This window comes from Alligator sinensis, unplaced genomic scaffold (genome assembly GCF_000455745.1).
Source record: "Alligator sinensis unplaced genomic scaffold, ASM45574v1 scaffold647_1, whole genome shotgun sequence".
NCBI classification, from domain to species: Eukaryota; Metazoa; Chordata; order Crocodylia; family Alligatoridae; genus Alligator; species Alligator sinensis.
In genome coordinates, this window is record NW_005842952.1 from 273,897 (window position 1) to 295,693 (window position 21,797).

General features: G+C 46.0%; 1 protein-coding gene across 6 annotated transcripts in view; it reads left to right on the forward strand.

The window, feature by feature from the left end:
- Positions 1–21,797, forward strand: part of PACS2 (phosphofurin acidic cluster sorting protein 2) — a 96,832-nt gene that overhangs the window by 71,815 nt on the left and 3,220 nt on the right. For all 6 annotated transcript variants that reach the window (XM_025192634.1, XM_025192638.1, XM_025192640.1 and 3 more), the window contains 4 exons: positions 399–441; positions 9,871–10,006; positions 16,568–16,794; positions 20,340–20,453. In XM_025192634.1, the coding sequence (XP_025048419.1) occupies positions 399–441; positions 9,871–10,006; positions 16,568–16,794; positions 20,340–20,453 (520 nt within the window). The remainder of the gene's footprint in view (positions 1–398; positions 442–9,870; positions 10,007–16,567; positions 16,795–20,339; positions 20,454–21,797) is intronic.

The window sequence follows — 21,797 nt, forward strand, 5'->3', positions numbered from 1 at the left end:
TGCCATGCTAGCACTTGACTGAACAGAAGTAATGAGCAAAAGTGGGTTTTAGGTGCCTTTCTACTCCCTGTCTTATTCCTGGAGACCTCTTAGAGCTGTTAATAGCCCCTAGCATAATCTAAACTGCAAGATCTCTCAAACACTCTGCTTTTGACAACACTGTGTAGTCTGTGTCTTTAAAGAGTGAGAGTCAGGGGAGTGCTGTATGGCTGCTAGTAGGCCAGCTATGTGATCCCCTGACCAGAACATTTGCTACATGTTTTTAAAACATCTTTTTGGTCCTATTGCATCATTAAACTTATGCAAAGAGAACTTGTGGAGCTGAGTGTTTTGGCTAAGTTTGTTTAAAGTTTTGGAGCCTGCCATTACATGCGACTCAGTTGTTTTTTCCATCCTAGGTGGTAAAGGTTGGAATAGTGGAACAGTCCTCGGCTACATCAGGTAATGAATAGAACCTTTTTAATTCTTTTTATTTTCTTTAGCGTTCCAGAGTGGAACTGCAAACCATGTTATGAGGATGCTCAAATCTGTGGGTTCAATTGTCAAAGGTCACTTGGTGGTTATGGCATATTGGGCTTCTTTACATGGGGAAGTTATACTACTATGAGGTACTGTGTGAATTCAAAGCAGTATAATTATAGTAGTGTAACTTTCCAGGAGAAATTCTTATTTTGGAGTGAGGGCCTTTTACTGACTTAATTTACATGAACTTGGAAACCATTTTGAATTGGACTGAAACAAAACAAAAAAAAAGGTTGGGGGGGAGAGTTATACTATCATTACTATAACAGCATAGCTATATTAGCATAACTGGAAAAATCCTGCATAGATAACCCTAAAAATAAAAAAGTTACCACAGCATTAAGCAAGTCTGTAAATGCAGAGGTGTTTGCTTTCTGTTCAGATCTATTCCAAGGAAGTCATTTGATGACAAAAATAGCAGAGGCATACTTTAACCAGAACTCAGAAACACTGAGTCACTGACACACTGGGAAAACAGTAGTTCAGATTCTAGCAGCTTGTTATGATGGTGCTACTTTACTGCTGTTCTCTGGTGCTCTGACAGAAACGGAGAGTGGGGGATCAGAAACAGTTGACAACAATTGTCAAAGGGAAGGTTTTATTTAATATATTTCAAATAATTATACCTTGGAAGGCAGAGTTAAGGTTGTATGTACCAACCTGAAGTCATCCCTCCTTTGCATATGCATTATGACATTGTCTAATGACATGGTCACATTTTTTCCACAGGGTCCCTGTCGCATCCTTTGCCCTGAGTGGGTGGGGCTTTGTGAATGACCAATGGTTTGGGGTTTTGTTGTTTTCTAATTTTTTGCCCAGTGTATAGACCCAGCTTTGTTTTAATGCTTATTTACTTTTCTTATGGAGTCTTCTGTAGCACTCATGACCATAGCATTTGACTGGCTTACAAATATTTATGCATCTTTATGAAACCCCTGTGAGGTGAAGAACTAACACTATACTCCTGTACAGGGGGGAGCAGAGATGCAGAGATTAAGGTTAAAAATCGAGGCAATTTAAGACTCATAGAACCTGATTTCTCCCCCTCCCCCCTTTGCATTAGGTAGTATGTCATGTTTTCAAGGCACAGCTTACACTAATTTTTAATGCATTGTGAGTGGTGGGCACTTCTGCAAATCACACCCCAGGGTTGCAAATGCCATGAAGAAAGGAAAAATTAATGGCTGCCTGTTAAATACTTAGTTTAAATGACTTGCCTGACAGCGTGCAAAGATTCCATAGCAGAGATGGAGAAAGAACATTATGCTCTAGGGCAGCATTAAACATAAGACCATACTTCTCTTTACTTACAAGCTCTGCTTCCTGTCGCACATTCCACATTCTGTAATAAGTATGGGCAAGAGATCATAGAATCATAGAACGTTAGGGTTGGAAGGGACCTCAGGAGGTCCAACCCTTTGCTCACAACAGGACCATTCCCAACCAGATCATCACAGCCAAGGCTTTGTCTAGCAGAGTCTTAAAAACTTCCAAGGATAGAGATTCCACAACCTCTCTGGGTAACCTGCTCCAGTGTTTAACTACCCTCCTAGTGAGAAAATTCTTCCTAATATCTAACCTAAACTTCCCTTGCTGCAACTGGAGACCATTTGTCCTTGTCTGTCATCTGTCACCACTAAGAACAGTCCTCTTTTGAAACCTCCTTCGGGTAGTTGAAGGTTGCTATTAAATTCCCTCTGTCTTGTCTTCTCTAGACTAAATAAGCTCAATTCCTTCAGCCTCTCTTCATAAGTTATGTTCTCCAGGCCCCTCACCATTTTCATTGCCCTCCGCTGAACTCTTTCCAGTTTGTCCGCATCCTTTCTGAAGTGGCAGGCCCAAAACTGAACACAGTACTCCAGATGTGGCCTCACCAGTACTGAATAGAGGGGAATAATCCCTTTGCTTGCTCTACTTGGCAAGACTCCTACCAATGCAGCCTAGTATGCCATTATCATTCTTTGGCCACAAGGGCACACTGTTGGCTCATATTCAGCTTACTGTCCACTGTAACCCCCAGGTCCTCTTCCGCAGAGCTGCTGCCCAGCCAGGCAGCCCCCAACCTGTACTGGTGCATGGGCTTGTTCTGTCCTAAGTGCAGGACTTTGCATTTGTCTTCGTTGAACCTCATGAAATTGCTTTTGGCCCAATCCTCCAATTTGTCTAGGTTGTTCCAAATCCAGCCCTACCCTCCAGCATATCTACTACTCTCCCCCAGCTTGATGTCATCTGCAGACTTGTTGAGGGTGCACTTTAAGCCATCTTCCAGGTTGTTGATGAAGATATTGAACAAAACCAACCTTAGGACCAGCCCCTGGGGAACTGCACTTGATACTAGCTGCCAGCTAGATATCAAGCCATTAATCACTACCCTCTGAGTCCAGTGCTTCAGCCAATTTTCTTTCCGCCTTAGTCCATTCATCCAGTCCGTACTTCCTTAGCTTGCCTGGGAGAATGTTGTGGGAGACTGAATCAAAAGCCTTGCTAAAATCAAGGTATGCCACATCCACTGGCCTCCCTGCATCCACAGGACCAGTCATCTCCTCATAGAAGGCAATCAGGTTGGTCAGACATGACTTGCCCTTGGTGAATCCATGCTAACTGTTCTGAATCACTTTCTCCTCTTCCAAGTGGTTAGAAATGGATTCCTTGTGGACCTGCTCCATGATTTTCCAGGGACTGAGGTGAAGTTGACTGGTCTGTAGTTCCCTGGATCTTCCTTTTTCCCTTTCTTAAAGGGCATTATGTTTGCCCTTTTCCAATCATCCAGGACTTCTCCCGATCACCATGAGTTTTCAAAGATGATGGCCAGCAGCTCAATCATCTCGTGGTCACTGCTACCCAAGTTACCATCCATTACTGCATTCCCTACCAATTCTTCTTTGTTTGTGAGCAGCAGGTCAAGAAGAGCATAACCCCTGTTTGGTCTCTCCAACACTTGTACCAGGAAGTTGTCCCCAACACCACAAAAACTTCCTGAATTGCCTGCACACTGCTGTATTGCCCTCCCAGTAGATGTCAGGGTGATTTGAGGTCCTCCATGAGAACCAGGGCCTGTGATCAGGAAAATTCCACTAGCTGTTTGAAAGCCTCATCCACCATTTCCTTCTGGTCTGGTGGTCTATAGCAGAGCCCGACCACAACATCGCCCTTGTAGCTCTCTCCTCTGTCCCTAAGCAAGACTTTTGACAGGCCTATCTCCAGTTTCGTACTGGAGCTCTGAGCAATCTTATGGCTCTTTTACATGAAGTGCAACTCCTCCTCTTCTTCCCCTCCCTGTGGTTCTGAAACAGTTTATACCCATCCATGGTAGTGCTCCAGTCATTTGAGCTCCCACCAAGTCTCTGTTATTCCAATCACACCATAGTGCCTTAACTGTGCAAGGACTTCCAGTTCTTCCTGGTTGTTTCCCTGTTTCCCAGGCTCCGTGCATTTGTGTACAGGCACCTGAGGTAACTAATCAATTGCCTTGATTTCTTAGGAAGAATGAGAGAACCTCCCCTGTTGCCCCCTCCTGCTTGTTCTTCTTTTTAATGTGAGCAAAAGTTAATTTTTCTGCTGGTTCTTGGAAACAGCTGGATGCATTGTCTCAGGACTTGCCCCACCCCACCCCAAAAAATGCTAGATGGATGCTCAGCATGGAAGATTTCAGCCTGAGCACTGTTTTATAAGCAACTGAAAACAGGGTCATATAATAGAAAACATCAAAACATCTGAAGATGTGGCACTGCCTGCTTCTGTGTGCATCAGATGGTGTGGCAGTAGGATTCTATCAGTGTAAGCTTTTGTATCGCTACTTCATCCCAAACTACTCCTGTTTTACAAACTAGAGATTGTTTGTATGCCTCAAAGTAAATCGAAATGCCTTATTTCTGTGTTCTAGATGCTCATGGATCCAGGCATGAGGAGAACCCTGCTTGTGTAGCTCCTTACCCATGGAAGGACTTTGTTCCCATCCTTACACCCAGGCCTCTCCACCAGGGTGGGAAGGGATTTAGTTCAGGAGGTCTGGGAGAAGTTAGAGTATGGGCACAGTGAAGCAGAAGCAAGAGAATATTAGATGCCGCAGCAGCAGCAGCACAAGGCTGTATTCTGTGCAGCATGCTGTGCTTACCTCGGGGTCTCTGAGGGCAGCCCTGGGATTTGCCTGGTTTCTGTGTTTGGAAGCTGATGAAGCTTTGTACAGACATTCAGTTTCTTCTGGGAGAGTTGCTGCTCTCCCAGGAGAAACCACAAGTGTAAGATGGTCAGACTTTTTCTCCCATGGTAAAAATGGCCACTCTAAGAGAAAAATAACCTGCAAACAACCAGGTTTAAAAAACTCCCAGGAGAGTTTCTTCTGGGACAGTGAATGTCTGTACATGCTGTGGTTTCTTTCCAGTTTCTCCCCATTCCCCACAGGGAGACAGTATGTTGCTCACTGAACTCTAATGCTCCAGAACACTCCCACTTTGCACTCCCCACATTATGCTGCAGGGAAATGTAGGTTGACCATGGGCAGTCTGGGTTAGCCAATCAGGGCTGCCATGTGCAGTACTGCAATCTGTTGCCAGGCAGACAGAGGAAGCCTACATTGCACTCTGAGATGCATGAACATCCCCTCCCCACCTCCCACCCCTGGCTGGAAGCACTGCAAGCTCTCTACTTTTCAAGACCTCAGCATTCAGATGCTTGTACACCAGGAGTAGGCAAAATGGCCAATCCAGTCAGCAGCCAGACTCCATTTCCCAGCAGCCCCTGCTCATGGCTTGGGCTGGTCTCCATGGAGACTCCAGCTGCACCTGCTAGGAAAGCTCAGGCTAGGGTTGCCATGGAGACCAACCTGAACCTCACTGGCAGCGCACATAGCAGAGCAGTGCAGGGGGCTGCTCCAGAGTCACTGGGAACTTGGAATGGGGGCAGCTTGCTCCAGAGTAAAGCCATGATCTGTAGCCTGCATGCTCCAGGCGGGGGCGCTCAAGTAGGGGATTGTGCCTCTGCCCCAACTCCTTGCAGCGGTGACAGTCTGGTCTGGAGCCGGGGCAGAGCTGCAATCCCCTGTCTGCGCAGCCATGCCTGGAGCGTATGGACTACAGATCATGGCTCTGCCCTGGCTCCATAGCAAGCTGCCCCCATCCCAAGTTTCCAGTGGCTCCAGAGCAGCCCCCTGCACTGCTGTGTGTGGCTGAGGCTGGTCTCCATGGCAAACCCAGCCTGAGCTTTCTGCACAGGTGCGGCTGGGGTCTCCATGGAGAATGGCCCAAACCATGAGGGAAGGGGCAGCTGGGAACCGGGGTTCACAGCCAACCGGATCCAGCCTGCGGGCCAGAGTTTGCCCATCCCTGTTGTATACGCAGCTCTGGGTAAGTTTTTTCTCTACCCAGAGAGCAATCCTGGGAGAATTCTCCCAAGTTGTTTGAATGCACGTACGCAGCCCTTTGGGAACGATGCTAGGAAAGCTGTGCAGGGTTGAGAGGAAGAGAAAAATGACTTGGGATCATCTTCCTCCAAAAAAGTGAAGACAGCAGTTCTGTGCTTTCAAATACTACCATGTTAGTCTGCTTTTCAGACCTAGCTGGGTGGGCTGGGCTGTATTGGTGATGGGGACAGGGAATGGATGAGGTCCTGTTTCTAGTAAGAGTGTGTGAAACGGGACACATTCGATTTGGATTCAGGTTCGGCCCGAATTGAGGATAGTGATTCAGTTCATTGATTTGGATCACTGTCCTTGATTCGATTCAGTAGAATCTGAATCTAAAGATTTGATGTTGATTCAGAGAATCAGCAATTCGGCCATAGACACAGCTTTTAAATGTTTTTTCTACATATTCCAAGGTACTCAGGAATGCTGCGATGCTGGGGTGGATGGAGCATCCCACAAGAGTGTGGCGGTGCCCGCCCGCACGCACCCTGCCGCGCCCGCCCCCCGCATGCTTAGCGGTGAACCCAATTGGCTGCAAGGGCACCAAGAGGCACCAGTCACCGAGCTGGGAAGGCTCCCTGGTGGACCTGGAAGTGGATCAGAAGTGCTTCTGGTCCACTTCTGGGTCTGCTGCCAAGCGTGCTGGGGAGTGCCCTGTGCTTCTGTGGGACGTTCCATGCGCCCCAGTATTGCAGCACTCACCAGCCACCTGGTACCTTGAGGTATGTAGAAAAAACATTTAAAGCTGTGTCCGTATCCTAATCGCCGAATCTTTTTGAATGTCTCCAAATTGATTTGGAGGGTTCCGATTTTGATTTGGAGAGATTAAAGGGTCTCCTGATTTCAATTTGGATTTGGAGATTCAGCCACCAAATCAGGCTGAATCTCTGTCATATCAAATCGGCGACTGAATCTTCGCGCAGCCCTAGTTTCTAGCCCTGAGCTAGCAGACTCTAAACATTAGTGTCTGAAGAAGCTGCACTGAAATAACTTGGGCAGCACATCCACAGTAAGGCAGGCAGTAAGGCATGTGCCCAGAGGGTTTTTCAGATAAGAATTTTATAATGAATCTCTGGGGAGTAATGGGTGGGACTGGATGTGCCAGGGTGTTTTTTGCTTGCACAGGACTCAAAAATAGAAATTCCTCCTGTGTAATGTGTAGGGGAAGTTATCTGCAACAAAGAGCAGATGCCCCTATGTTGGTGACCTCAGTCACCCAGGGACCAGGTCACACCCACACACCAGCACAGCTAACTTGTTTTTAATGGCCGCTGTTCATCTGAACAGGAACATTTGTATTCCTAAGCAAGCATCCACACACAGACCTGCACTGAAGGTAACGGAATATGTATTAGAACTCAGTGAGTTGATTTTGTGTGTATTTGTATAGAGATCAGTCCACTGCACAGTTGTGAGAGTCCCTTGCCCAAAACAGTTGGGAGTAGAGAAGGAGTATCCACCTCTGGTGCCATTGGTCAGTTAGAGATGGATACCTGGTTGGGGTTTTTTTTGGTTTTCGTTCTTTGTTTTTTCTTTTTTGTTTTGTTTTGTAATTCTAAAATACCCTTAAGTTGGGAGCCTGTAGTAGCCCATTGTTTGCACCTGCAGTTCTCTTGGGGCCCAACAGTAATGCAGTTCGCCTAGATTTTCCTGGATTTTTTTTTTTTTTTTTCAGTGAAAGATCCTTTTATTTGCATTGTGAGCCTCTGTTTTCCTTCAGTCTGTCAGGTTGACTGAACAGATTGTCTAGGGATTCCAGTGGGCTCTACCAAATACTATAGGCCTTGCATGTTTTGGGCATTTCCTCTGACTTCAGTTGTCATTGTCCTGCCTCTACTGAGGCAGACCAATAGCACAGGTACTGCCTGAATATAACCATGGAGCACGTGGAATGATTATTCATTCGTATTCTAAACTGTACAAGGCAATGATGTCAGGCCAACTTTCATATTTCAGTCTATTGGCAAGAGGCTCAGGTCTGGTTCCTGGTATTTGGTTTAACTGAAGGTGTGATTTTTTTTTTTTAATCCGGTGCCACTCCTCGGTTACTTGGTAAATTTACCGGTGTATATTTAAACAGCTATAACCAATTTTAAACCAGTCTGCATCAGCCATGGCATTTGCACTGACTTAACCAAATCAGTTTTTCATACCAAATCAGGCTAAACTAGTGCAACTTTTGTGGGGAAACCAGTTCTAAGCCTGACAATTTTTAGCTCAGTGTAGATCTTGGGGAAAGTTTGGAGCATGTTAAATATTAAAAACTGTCCAACAAGTTTAGCAAGGGGATTGCATGCTTTGTTGCTTCTTTGGGCTGAGCTGATTCATCCCTCCATCCCAGCCCCAGACCCCCAAGCCTCATATTCATCTATTTTGACGTGTTCTCTGCCTGAGACTCCTTGAAACGCATCACTCCATTCCTATGCCAGGGACTGAGTGCTGAATCCCCACTACTCTCCTTTTGTTCTTATTTTTAAACTGGGGTGGGAGGATGGGCAGAGTTGCGATATAGCAAAGTTGTGTGGCAGGAGTGGACTGCTGCCATCACCCTACTGTTGCAGAAGTGGTTGAAGCAGGTAGTGTTGCCATTGAAGGGCTCTTTGTGGCCCTAACTTCTTTTGTCACCCACATCAATAAGCATCTCCTCAGTGTTGCTCTGAATGGCCTGTAAAATTATAGAATCCATCAGACAGTCTTCAGAAATCATGACATATCCAAGCAGTAGTGAGAGCACAGGCTGAGAGCACAAGGCCTTACAAACTCAGCCAGCTTAATTGTGCATAGTGATGATAATGATTGGGGTTTAGATCAAGATCCATGATCCCCACTAACCCCTGTACAAATACTTAGATCAGGCTCCCAATACCCACAAGAGATGGGCGAGTATTATAGCCACCTTCAGATGGTGAATTAAGACAGGGAGTAGTCTATAGCAAAGGCAAGACTACATGGGCACTGTAGGTCTGTTTCTACTGTAAGTGATTTTTGAGGCTCACTTCTGCTTTTCCCTAGATTCTTACCACTTTGATATGATGGATCCTGTCTCTTCATCTGGAACAACATTCCCATTTTTGTCTGCCTCAACATTGCCTGCTCTTCTGAGGCTCCATATCTTAATTTCTCTCCTGCTCTGCAACTGTGCCTAACTCCTTAGTGTTTTGGGGATGCAGTCCGCTTGTCATTCAGGGATAAAACATATCATTAAAACTATATGGCTCTTGCTATTCTTGGAGCATTTTGTTAGAGTGTCTCAAGGCTTTACAGATGTTAAGCATGGAGGATTCCTTTTGGTGAAATTCCCTCCAAATTTTATCAGGAGGGGATGAGGGAAGGGGTCTTGGTTTCTAAACCTTGTGGTTGCCTTCCCTGCAACCAGCTTGCATGTTTGCACTGAGTCCTACCACTGGCACAAAAAGAAGCCCTCTTAATGGGCTAGCAGAGAAAGGGCTCCATAGAAAAGCTAATGTATATGTTACCTTGGTGTCTATGGATTCCTTGTGGGGTTTGGGGGCAGTGCTGCATAGTTCTCCAGTCTTTCTATCCTATCCCTGGCTCTGCCCTGGTCTGCTATACAGGGACTGCAGCCCCTGCAGACAGCTCCAGGAAAGCTGTGGAAGACAAGCAGCTTATGCTGCAGAGATGGCTTGGTGGAAGCAATGCACTTTTTATACAAAGTGTTTCCTGTGATGTTCTGGGGAGAACAGTTAGGCCCTAAATGACTCTCAAAGCACCCATGTGAGAGAGGTACAGTGGCTTCTTTTTATGGACATTCAGAGCAGGTTAGATGACTAACCCCAGGGCATACAGTGGCAAAGTCTGGGAGATGGGATGACTCAGGCACATGTCAAGCTCAGATCTCCAGCCACCCTCTGCTTTGCCCAGAGGTTGCCAGCAGGGAGGGTGCAGGTGAAGAACACAGTCCAACACTTTGAATCCTTCTCTTTAAGGTGATTCCGATGACGCAGCTCCCTCTAGTTCCAGTGTCCTTTCCTCTACCCCACCTTCTGTGTCTCCTGCTGTGAAGGAAGCTTCCCCCACCCCACCTTCTTCGCCGTCTGTTACTGGCAGCTTCACTTCCTCCAGGTAAAGCACCTTCTGCCTTTTTTTTCCTCCTACTGTATTATCTGAAATACAGTAAAAATGAAATCTCTGCAAGGAATGCTGCAGCCCCAAGTTCTTAGTCATCCCTCTTAGCCTGAACACAGTGTAGCTAAGCCTGCCTCATTTCAGAGGACATGAGCCTTTTTATACTGGGTGGGCTCAGTAGCTTGTGAGAGGACCCTTCAGCCACAGAGCTTTTTGAGCATCAAGTTGGGTCACTTGTTAATGGAGTTCAGTGTCTGCAAGGAGGGTTAGGATGTTTGCGGTGAATGTATGTGTTTGTGGGATAAGGCAGCAGGCCTGCTTGCAATATGTAAGTCCGTCTTTCTGTATGTCCAAGGAAACTTGTAATGTTACCTAAGGCTCAGGTAGTGGGGGTGGCTTGCCTGGGAGATCTCCAGTTGACTCCAAGCCTAACACTTGCTGCATAGTGTATAGTGACCCAGAACCTTAGGGAAAGCATTTGTTGCTATCGTTCATATTCCTGTCCCAGGTTATATGAATTCACTCAGGTGTTAGCCCTTCATCCACTATCACCGGGGGTAGTAATAAATTACAATATGCTGATCTGGGAGGCACCACTTGGGTGAGTATTACTGTCTGGTTTGGCTTATTTCAGGGATGTAAGGGAGACCTGAGGAAGGGTACTGTAGTACCCGAAAGCTTGTCTTAGTCTATTCCAACCATGCAGCTGATCCAATAAAAGATATCGCCTACAAAAATGCTTGCCTCTCTTCAGTGATGTATCTCCTGCATTTAATTAACACAATAAGGCCTCTTTCTTGATTGGGGCTTTGTGGTATTACAATAATGTCAAGAAATAATGTCTCTAGAAAGAGAGAGCAGGTGGAAGAGGTTCCCAGATAGTGAATCTGGGAGGAGTTGGGAAGACTGGTTAAACAAGAGAAGGCCTACAGAGATTGGGACCGCAGGGATGATGCAACTGATTTGAAGAATGGAATACAGTATCATCTAAATAACATACATACTCTCTGGGAGAAGAGAAATGGGAAGCAATGAACAGGAAGGCCTCAGACATATTAATGAAAGCCAAATTAAAGGAGCTTGTGGTAGGGCAGCTAAAAGCCAGTGTAATACTAGGCTCAGGTCACAAGCCTTGGTCTTTCATTTTCCAGTTCAGAATAGCTCTGTATAGCTGTGGTGCCACTGCAAGTGAGAGAGAGTTGCTTCTGGATACTTGTGGTCATACAAAGGTGAGGGACAAAATAAAGTTTGGAGAAGACCAGCAAAAATGCTTTGGTTGTTTACTCAGTCACAGTCTAGAATGCAAGTGGATCACTGTGCTAACTAGCAAAGCACAGGAGGGGGCCCTAGGTAGAATCTGTCCTCTTAAAAGAGAGAGCAGGATGAGTTACTTCTGCAATGCATGTTGGTAATATTTGGAATGAAAACTGTTTTCCTTTCCATCACTGGCCACGGGCCCTGGCAGACATTACATTTACAGTGTGGTTAATGTTGCCAATCGTGCCATAAATGACAATATACTACACATTTTTGCTGTCATAAAATGTAATATCTTTTAGGTATAGTTTGCCACCTAATGAAGAACACCTTTTTCACTGGCTTGCATGGTAACTTAAATTGAACGTGTGGTATGTTCCAGTCCCATGCTGACAATCACCTGACTGTCCGCATCAGGACAAGCATGGGCAGCCCCAGCCCCATTCAAGATCCTAAGCTGCCGCCTCCTGGTGGTGATAATCATAGGTTGAGTCCTGCTGCCACAAAGGCTTTATTTTTAAGTAGTGCATTAAAAGTTACCACATGCTCAAAGTACCTGGGTGACTTAGGAACCCAAGTCCCTCCAACTTCTAGTAAAGCTTGTGCTCCTATTTCATATATCCTTGTATGGTATCAACAGGAGTGTTAAACCAGCACTAATGCTGCATAGTTAGTCAAGAAATACAGAAGTGAAAATTCTTGCATTACTATTGACCCAGCTGCAATGCACAGTCTGTAGGATTTATGATCTGCAATATCAAACTGTATATATTTAAACAGCAGAACTGTAACACAAGGTCCTGCAAACATGTGCCCATCTTGATGACTGGAGCTTTCTGCAACTAAAATTTAAAAGCAAGGAAAAGACTAGCTAAGAGCATCATCAATTGCTAAGCTTGGCATATATGTGCTGTGTGAGAAGAGTGTGAAAAGATACGTAGTATTACAACAAACTGAACTTTTATCTACTATCACCTTGATTTCTGTTAACTAATACAGTGGTTCTCAACCTCGTTTAGACTTGAGGTAGCCCTCGTTTGACTCAAGGCACCCCTCCATAATCTGCAAATGGGGCACCACCCTATATAAAAAACTACTTATTGCAGTGGTTACCTCCTTGCAGAGGGGCCAGGAGTGAGCCTGAGCCTGCACTTATCTCCTCATACATTGTGACAGTATTTAAAAGATCTCGAGGCACCCCAGGGTGCCCTGGCACACTGGTTGAGAATTGCTAATCAGTTTGTCAAATATTAAAGGTAGAACTTTGCTTATTCACTTTTTTTAATGTTACATATGTAACTTCATAGAAACGGTATTGATTTTTTTTTTGGCCTTACGGAAAATTGTGAGCTTTCATCCCAAGTCTGGTTATCTGTCTAATGTGAGGAATTTGTGGGAAGCTATAAGGGACTTGCGTTCACTTGGTTCATTTAACCAGTAAACAAAAAAAAAAAAAGATGGAAGTCAGTCAGAGCTCAGATGGTTGTGACAAAATACATATTTTATATCCTCTATCACATTAACAGTTCAAGACTCTAGCACCTAAGCAAGAAAATGAATAGCTAAGGTTCTCTGCATTTTATGCTGACTGCAAACTATACTCTTATAAATTGCATTGTGACTTAACAGAATTTTACATAGCCTCAGTCCTATTCCTCACTCTTCCAATTTTGAAACCTTTCTAGGTTTTTATCACTGCATGGAAGGGTTATGAAGCATAGTAGGCTTGAGGGTGCTAGAGAATGGAACATAGAATTATATCCATCTTGGATAGATGTTAATTCAGCTGTTTTGAAACCTCCAATGGAGGAGATTCCTTAACTGTCTTGGGCAGCTTGTTCTTTGTCCTACTAGGCTTAACATTTCAGAAGCTTCCCCCTTCCCCCCCAGTTTAATCTAAATCGCCTTTAATGCAACTTAAACCCATTGCCTCATGTCCTGCCCTCTGTAGCAAAGGAGAATAGTTGCGCGCTCTCTCGCTCGCGCTCTCTCTCTCGCTGTCTGTGGCAGCCTTTCAGATATTTAAGAACTGTTTTCATGTCCTCCCATAATCTCCTTTTCTCTAAACTAAATCTTTCCCCATAGAGCTTGAATTCCAACCTCTTTGTCATCTTTGTCACTTGCCTTTGGATCCTCTCCAGTTTCTCTACATTTCTCTTAAAATGCAGCACCCAGAACTAGGCAAAAGAACTCCAGCAAAAAGCCTAACCAGCACAGACTAGAGTGGTATTATCATCTGCCGTGCTTTACATGATGCTACTTCTCATAATGCAGCCCAAAGTTGCATTTTATTTTATTTTTCACAGTGTTGTCTTTCTGCTTGCTATTTGAATTTGCAATCTACCAAAGACCCCCAGATTCTTCTCAGCAGTGCCTAGTCCATTCTCCCTGTTCTGTGTGGACACAGCTGAGTGAGTGCCCAAGGGGCAAGGCCACCCTAATTCAACTTTTTAATAGTAGACCCTAGGACATGATGGTCCAAATGCAACTGTACCTCTTCCTAAATGCTGATTCTAGGTCTAGGACAGGGATGGGCCAAATAGCAGATCTGGCCAGCAGCCAGCCTCCATTTCCCAGCAGACTGTGTTTGCATTGCTGTGGCTGGTTTCCATGGAGACCCTAGGAGCAGCATGGCTGTAACTGAGATCAGGGTTTCCATGGAGACCGGGTCCTGCAGCTCTCTGGCAGGGCGTGCAGCTGGGCGGGGTCTTGTAATGGTGACAGTGTGTTCTGGAGCTGGGGCAGAGCTACGATCCACTGCCTGCCTGGGGTGTGTGGGCAGCGGATCGCAGCTCTGTCCCAGCTCAGGACCATGCTGTCACTGCCGCAAGATCCCAGCCCTGGAGCAGCTCTCAATCTGGCCTGGGGGCCAGGGTTTGCCCACCCCTGGTCTAGGAATTCAGATCCTGGCAAGACAACCCATGTGCCCATCAGTCCCTTGCAGAATGAGGTTGAAAGTGCTGGCATGTGAAGCTCCTCGAAGGTAGGACAGGACCACAGCTAGCATGCCATGTTGGAGGACCCTTCAGTTGGAAGCCACCAGCTAGTTTACAGCAGCCCGAGATAATCTCCTACATATAGATGATCAGAATGTACAAAGTGCCTTACTGGGTTAGAGCAATAGTCCATTTACCCAGTATCCTGTCTCCAATGGTGGCATGTAGTGTAGATGTTTTTAGAGGGAGTGTGTGAGCACGGGGCATGCCTTGTACTCTCCTTTGCATCAGCCCTCACTGGGTTAGGAGAGTCAGAGGATACGTCCCTGACTTTGTTCTGTTGATTTGATGGGGATATTGGTGATCTGCCTAGTCCTGGTTACCTGAACCCAAGTGTTTCTCTTGGGCTCTTCAGTAGTATGCGTTTCCCTGCCTCAAGGAAAGTAGAAAAGCTCTCATGCCCTGATATCCAGCCCCACCAAATTTGAAAATATTGTCTTCTGTAGGATCCACCTTGATTTTTTACTTCACAGCTGAGGATGGAGAGGAGTCTGCACAGTGACAACAGGAATCATGGGAACAGATTTGGCAGTAATGTCATGTAGCTGCAGGCAGCCTGACTAGCCCTTCTGTCCCTCAGAGAGCTCTTTCCACTGCTCTGCTGAGCAAACTGTGAAAAACAGCTTGTGCTGACTGCTTGTAGGAGCCACTAGCTGCAGTGTGCTTGAATGGGGATGAACTTGTTGCCAGATTGCTTCTTTTAGGTTCTTCATTGACTGACTGAACCCAGCAGGAAGCCTTTGTGTCGTCCATCCTGGGAATCAAGCCATGGGAAAACCACATGGTTGGTGCCTCAACACATGAATTCCTGCAACATGGCTGTCTCTGGTTGATTAGGTTGGCCCCTTGATTCGGTGGCAGTTTGTCAACCAGCCAACTGAAATGAGTCTTGTCCTATGCCTTAATGGTAGCTAAGAATTGGTGTTGGCAGCTACAAGGGGAAATATTTGTTTGCCCCTCAAGGCTTATTGTCAAGCTCAGGATCTTATTGGGAATGTGTTTAGTTAGGATGGGTAATTCATTTTCTGTTGCTTTGGTTCTGTGAACTATGCAGGCAGACTACAACTGGGCCCTGGAAACCCAGGTCAGCACATTGGCTGTATTCTACAATGTCCCCTATTCTGAAGAACAGTCGGATGCTGTATTTCTTAGAACTACCATCAGAGTGAGAGGAATTACTTAGAAGTTGTTGGATCTACACAGTATCCAGTCCTGTAACCAGTTTTGTTAACAATCTCTAGATGATAAAAGCTATGTACATGCGTAACTAGCCTTCATCTTAGTCACTTCCTTCCTAGGAAGAGAAGTGTCACCTTATGCTTTGGAGTGTAACTCTTTCCATGTGCTTCCAGTACTTGTTTTCCTATTTTGAAAACTCAGGAGCCTGGTTTTTAGGGTTGTGTGAAATGGACCGTATTCGATTCGGCCTGAATCAGAGACAGTGATTTGATTAGTTGATTTGGATCACTGTCTCTGATTTGATTCAGCCAAATCTGAATCTGAAGATTTGATGCCCATTTGGAAAATCGACGATTTGGCCGTAGATGGCTTTAAACGTTTTTTCTACATGCCTCAAAGTACCAGTCATGGCTCATGGACGCTGCAGTGCTGGGGCGGATGGAGTGTCCCACAGGAGCGTGGGAGGGCCCCCGCATGCTCAGCAGCGAACCCAGAAGTGGACCAGAAGTATGTCCGGTCCGTTTCTGGGTCTGCTGCCGAGCGCATGGGGGGGGGGGCCCTGCACTCCCCCAGCTTGGTGATCAGCTGTGGGGGGGACCCTGGGTGCCCCCCCAAATCCAGGAGGCACCAGTTGCTGAGCCAGGGGGACGCAGGGGGGGGCCCCCCCATGCATTTCCCGGCAGACCAGGAAGTGGACCAGAAATGCTTCTGGTTCCACTTCCGGGTCTGCTGCTGAGTGCGCTGGGGACCCTCCCACGCTCCTGTGGGACACTCCATCTGCCCCAGCATCTCGGCATTTATGAGCCACCTGCTACCTTGAGGTATGTAGGAAAAACATTTAAAGCTGTGTCTATGTCCGAATTGCTGAATCTTTCCAATCTGATTTGGAGAGATTAAAGGGTCTCTTGATTCGATTTGGATTCGGAGATTCGGCCACTGAATTGGGCTGTATCTCTGCCGAATTGGGGACCGAAGCTTCGCACAGCCCTACTGATTTTGTCCAAAAATGCTGAGCGTTTGGCCTCTCGAAGGGCTTTCACATGGGTAACCAAAATCACTAGTGACTAGAAAATTCGATGTCCTATCTGCTAGCATATAGAAATGATTCTCTTCTTCCGTCTTCTAGCCAGAGCCTTGGTGCTGAGCTGATGGGACTGCAGGTGGATTACTGGATTGCAGTTCAGCCCACAGACAAAAAGAGAGATCCAGAGAAGAAGGACCCTTCCACTACCAAAAACACACTGAAATGCACTTTCCGGTCTCTCCAGGTCAGCAGGTTACCCACAAGTGGCGAAATCACCACTGTTCCGACAATGTCCATGACAGTCGTGACGAAGGAAAAAAACAAAAAGGGTAAGATGGAAGATAACACATCAGGTTACTGTCGCTGTAGGAGGAGTTTTTGATGCATGCAAGATACTGTGTGCACGGACTATAAATTTTCCCAGGATGTTTTAAGTTTTGCTGCTTTCCCCACCACCAAAATGCCTTGTTAGTTATGTTGGCTTTTAGAGGCAAATGACTGTTTGGCTGATGGGAACTGATTCCCTGTGATGCCATAAGAGGGCATCATGTTTGGTAACTGAGCAATTTTACAGCTGTTGCATTGGTTTGGATTCCTAATCTGCTGTGCCTACCAGTGAAAGGTGGTCACTGTAGCATGGGTATGTGGAGCATAGCCACAAGATAATTGCACGCAGCAATATGTTAGCCATAGGATTAATGGCGTATAGGGGGTTGTGGCTTTCAGGTGGGCTTTTATCGTCCTTTCTTTTTAAATGATTGTTATAGATTCCATAGAAACATCTAGTCCTTTCTGGTGACATGCTGTTTCCTACAGAATTCCATGAGCAGACTCTTCCACAACCTTAACCTTACAGAGAGCAGTTTGCACATGGGCAGCATAAACTTTTTTGTGAGGCTGGACCAGTTCTTTAGCTTGGTGCCCAAGGCTTTCAAAAGCAGTCACTAAAAATGTATGCAGACAGCTTTGGAGTTTGGACCTGTTTTGGAATTTGGCTTGAGGCTTAAAGCCTTAAGGGATATATCATAGAGAAGTAGGACTAGAAGGGACTTGAGGCAGGAAGCATGGGATTGAGCTGCCCAGTTTTATTATTATTTCAGTTTGCAGCGGTAGAGATTCACAGAGACGGTTTTTCAGCCGATGCATTTGACTCAGTGTTGTCCTGTCCCCTTGTAACCTCAGTTGTCATACCTGGTTAATTATTGCATCCATAGTTTCTGTTTGCAAATGGCAGCCAGAAAGCAGCATCCGGCACTTACTGACAGTACTCGGGTACATGAGGATGTATGACCCAGCAATACCCCCAAGCTGAGAATTGTGCGAGATAAGATTGTAAGGCTGCTGCTGATGAGCCTGTTGGAGGTGCCAACTCCACATCAGCAGTGAACACTGTCTGTCTCTTCTAGTTTGTGGTACTGGGTGATGTGGTATGTTTTATTCTGGGAAATGGGAAGCCAGGCTGTATCTAATAGACAGTTCAAGTATGAAATTTTCCCAGACTGGACTTAGCATGTTCAGGTTTCCTAGAACTGCCTTGTGCAGTTTAGCTCAAATTCAAATTGATCCTGAAAGCTCTGGACTTCTTTTTTTAAGAGCTCTTTTGTTTCCCCTCCCTGCCCCTTTCATGTTTTCAGGAGCATTCACCTGTCCCTCTGAGCTCTGCACATGGAACTGCTGTTCTTTGAACTGTTGGACTGGTGTTTTTGTGGCTATGTGTACATCCTTAGATTTACCATGTGAATGAAAGTGAGGCTACAATCTCGGGGGAAGGGTGCTCTAGAAAATGACTTGCAGTAAGCAAGAATCTCCCCTAGGTGGTATGATAAGTTTTAGAATGCCGTGAATTCCACTTGGATGAAGATCAGATAAACACATAATTCATTTAACTATAAGCTGGTCTTGTTTTCCCCTGTTGCTTGCATTATAACAAACACTGGCTTCCGTGCATAGAATGACTTTAGTCAGGTGGTCTTTGCCTTTGTTAAACTTAAGGCATCCCTCGGAAAATGCCAACTCCTAGTTTTCATCCTTTTTGACTATAGAAACAAGTAATGCTTTTGTTGGCAAAGAACTCAGATCTTTCTACCACAAGGCAGAATGCTTTTAACACTATAGAATCCTATTTGAAATCTCTGGGTTTAGCTTGCGAGTCGCACCCAACATTGTGTGGCATCTATGAAGGGGTCTTAAGGCACCCCTGGATGCCATGGCAACCTACTTGAGAATCACTCATAGATTCATAGACATTAGGGGCTGGAAGGGACCTCCCAAGACGGAGTCCAGCCCCCCTGCCATAGGCAGGGAGTCTGCTGGGGTCAAGTGACACCTGCAAGATAAGCATCCAAATGCCATTTGAATGAGTCCAGAGTAGGTGCTTGCACCACCTCTGGGGGGAGTCTGTTCCAGACCCTGGACACTCAGACCATAAAGAAGTTTTTTCTTATGTCCAGTCTAAATTGGCCTTCCAGAAGTTTGTGGCCATTAGACCTTGTTATCCCTTGGGGAGCCCTGGTAAGTTAGTGTTCTCCCAGATCCCAGTGCACCCCCTGCCTTATGTACTTTACAGGCTGCCACCAAGTTCCCCCTCAGCCTGAAGAAGAGAAGGCTCAAGAGTCCCACGTCCCTCAGCCTCTCCTCAAGGCTTACTCTGGCCTTTTGATCATGCAGGTGGCTCTCCTCTGGACTCTCAAGCTTATCCTTGTCCCTCCTGAAGTGGGGGGGCCCCAAAACTGGATGCTGTACTCCAGCTGCAGCCTCACTAAGGCTGAGTAGAGCAGGAGGATAACATCCCTGGTTTTGCTTGAGATGCATTAGTGGATCCATGCCAGAGTCTGATTTGCTTTGCTGGCCACAGCATTGCCTTGATGGCTTACGTTCATCTTGTGGTCGGGTCAGTCAAGACCCCCAAGTCTCTTTCAGTCACGGTACTAGCGAGTGTAGCACTGCCAAGCCTGTAAGTATGATGCTGGCTTTTCCTCCCTAGGTGGAGTACCCTGCACTTCTCTGCATTAAATACCATCAGGTTTTGGTCTGCCTACCTTGCAAGCCTGTCCAGGTCAGCCTGTATCATCCCCAACCTGTTCTCCAGTGTGACTGCCTTCCCCCATAGTTTAGTGTTGTCTGCAAACTTTGCCAGTCTGCATCTGATGCCCAAATCCAGATCATTAATGAAAATGTTGAAGAGTACTGGTCTGAGTACTGAGCCCTGAGGGACACCGCTGGTCACCTCTGCCATGTTGATTTGATCCCATCAACCAGTACTCTTTGGATCGACCACAGAGCCAGTTCCCTTTTAGCTCTACTCTCTTTACTTCTGCAACAGAACTGTAGGTTGTTTTAACTGTATAACTGATGAAACAGGCTATGAGTCATCTATATGAAGGCTTTCTAAAGCCACCTTGATCTCACTGGGTCCTGTCAATTTCAAGACTGCTACTAGAGGCCTAAGGTGCTCTGAGAAACAAGGTAAGAGGCTGTACCTGTAGTTAATAAGCATTGTTACATATTAATTCATGATAAGGGCTTTTTCTTTAGTCCTAAGGCCATGCACTTAAACAGAGTGTGCTGTATTTGAGCCAGAGAGCGGCTGTACCTCTCATAATGGAATATGTGTGTCTGTATCCTGGCAGGGCAGTTTTGCCTGAGGTTAAAACAAGCTAACATAGCAATGGTGGTGAAGACTGAGGTTGTATGAACTGCATTGAGGCAGTAAGAATTTAGGTTTTTTTTAGAAAGCCCAAACTGATGAGGACCAGTTTGGAGAAATTTTAGGCTTTAGTAATAGATTTGTAAAAAACCATTTGTTCCAGTGTAACTTTCTAGCTGGCAGAAACTAAGTTTAATTTATTAATTTTTTTTTGAATTTTTCTTCCAGTGATGTTTTTGCCCAAGAAAACAAAAGACAAGGAGCTTGAATCCAAGAGTCAATGCATTGAAGGAATTAGTAGGTTGATTTGCACAGCAAAACATCAGCAGAATATGCTGCGGGGTAAGTGAACTATTTTTTCATTTCAGTATTCAGGGTGAGTGTTTTATTGGTAACAGGTGGGTTTGCCGATATTGAGCCAACCCCCAGCCCCCCTGCCTGTTGGCAAATCTGATGTTATGCTGGTCTGTGGCACAAAGTAGATCTGGGTCTGGCTGGAACAAGAGTCTTCAGACACAAGGAAATCCACAGGTGGCATAGAGCCATCATAGGGGTCATTTGTAGTGGAAAGGGTGTGTGGCAGGTAGTTTCCTTAGTGATTTTTCTGGATGCTGAAACAGCCTCTCGGCATGGTTTAAAGCAGCGGTGGCCAGCTGTTTCCACAAGTATCCTGCGAATTTAAGTCCTGCCCTGCACCCCCATGCTGTCCCCCAGTGCCACTGTGATCTCTGCTTCCCAGAAGTGTACCTGACTGTGCCCTGGGGCACTAGAACAGAGGCAGGGAAGCTTGGGCCTCCCACTATGTGGAGCAGAGTCCAGGCAGGATGCTGCTGCAAGAAAGAAAACTGCAGTTTTATATGAGTGAGGGTCCAAAGACCTGAACTTGGTAGTGACTGCAGGGCCAGTAAAGGGTTAACTTGACTTTTGGTGATGACACCTTGTACCTCCTGCTACCCCACTTTGTTCTGTGTGGCCAGAGGCTCCAGGCCCTCCTTCGTTCCATTTTGGTGCCTCCCTTTACTGAGCACCCAGGGCTAGTGCCATGCAGCAGATGCCCATGCCACTTGTGGAACATGTGCTACAGGTTGTGTCCTGGTTTAAACTAACCCTGAGACTACTCAAAAACTGGGTTCTCAATTTAGGGACTGCCAGCAGGCCCAGATGCTTACAACCCTCTTTTCTTCGTGGCTGGGTGGAGGGATGTTCTGAAAATCTTAGCAACATGGGGTTACAGTTGGGAAAAGGTTGAAAATCATTGTTCAGAGCCATAATGGAAGCCAGGCTGGGAACAGCCTGCATCAGGATGCCAACACATCAGGTGCATCATAGCGTTAAGCTTTGTAGCTGGAAAAGGGAGGCTTGGAAGTTGACGCTACTGCCAGCTCTGCTCAAGTACTGGCAAATCTGCGAGTTTGGTTTTTTTTTTTTTTCTATGAGCAGTTCCAGCTTCTGCATCCAGCATTGAGGCCGTACCAGTCCTTGAGCCCAGGCCATACCAAAGTCCATCACAACTTCCCCCATCCTCCTTGCTAGATAGGAGGGTCTCTTAGACCAGCTTGTGAAAGCCTTCAGGAGATTCTGGTCTACCAGGCTTCCCTCATGGCTCCTGGAGTAGACCAGAAGTCTAGTTTTGAGCCTTTTCTACTCACCCAAGCCACAACTGCAGAAGAAAGCCTTAAAGGTGTG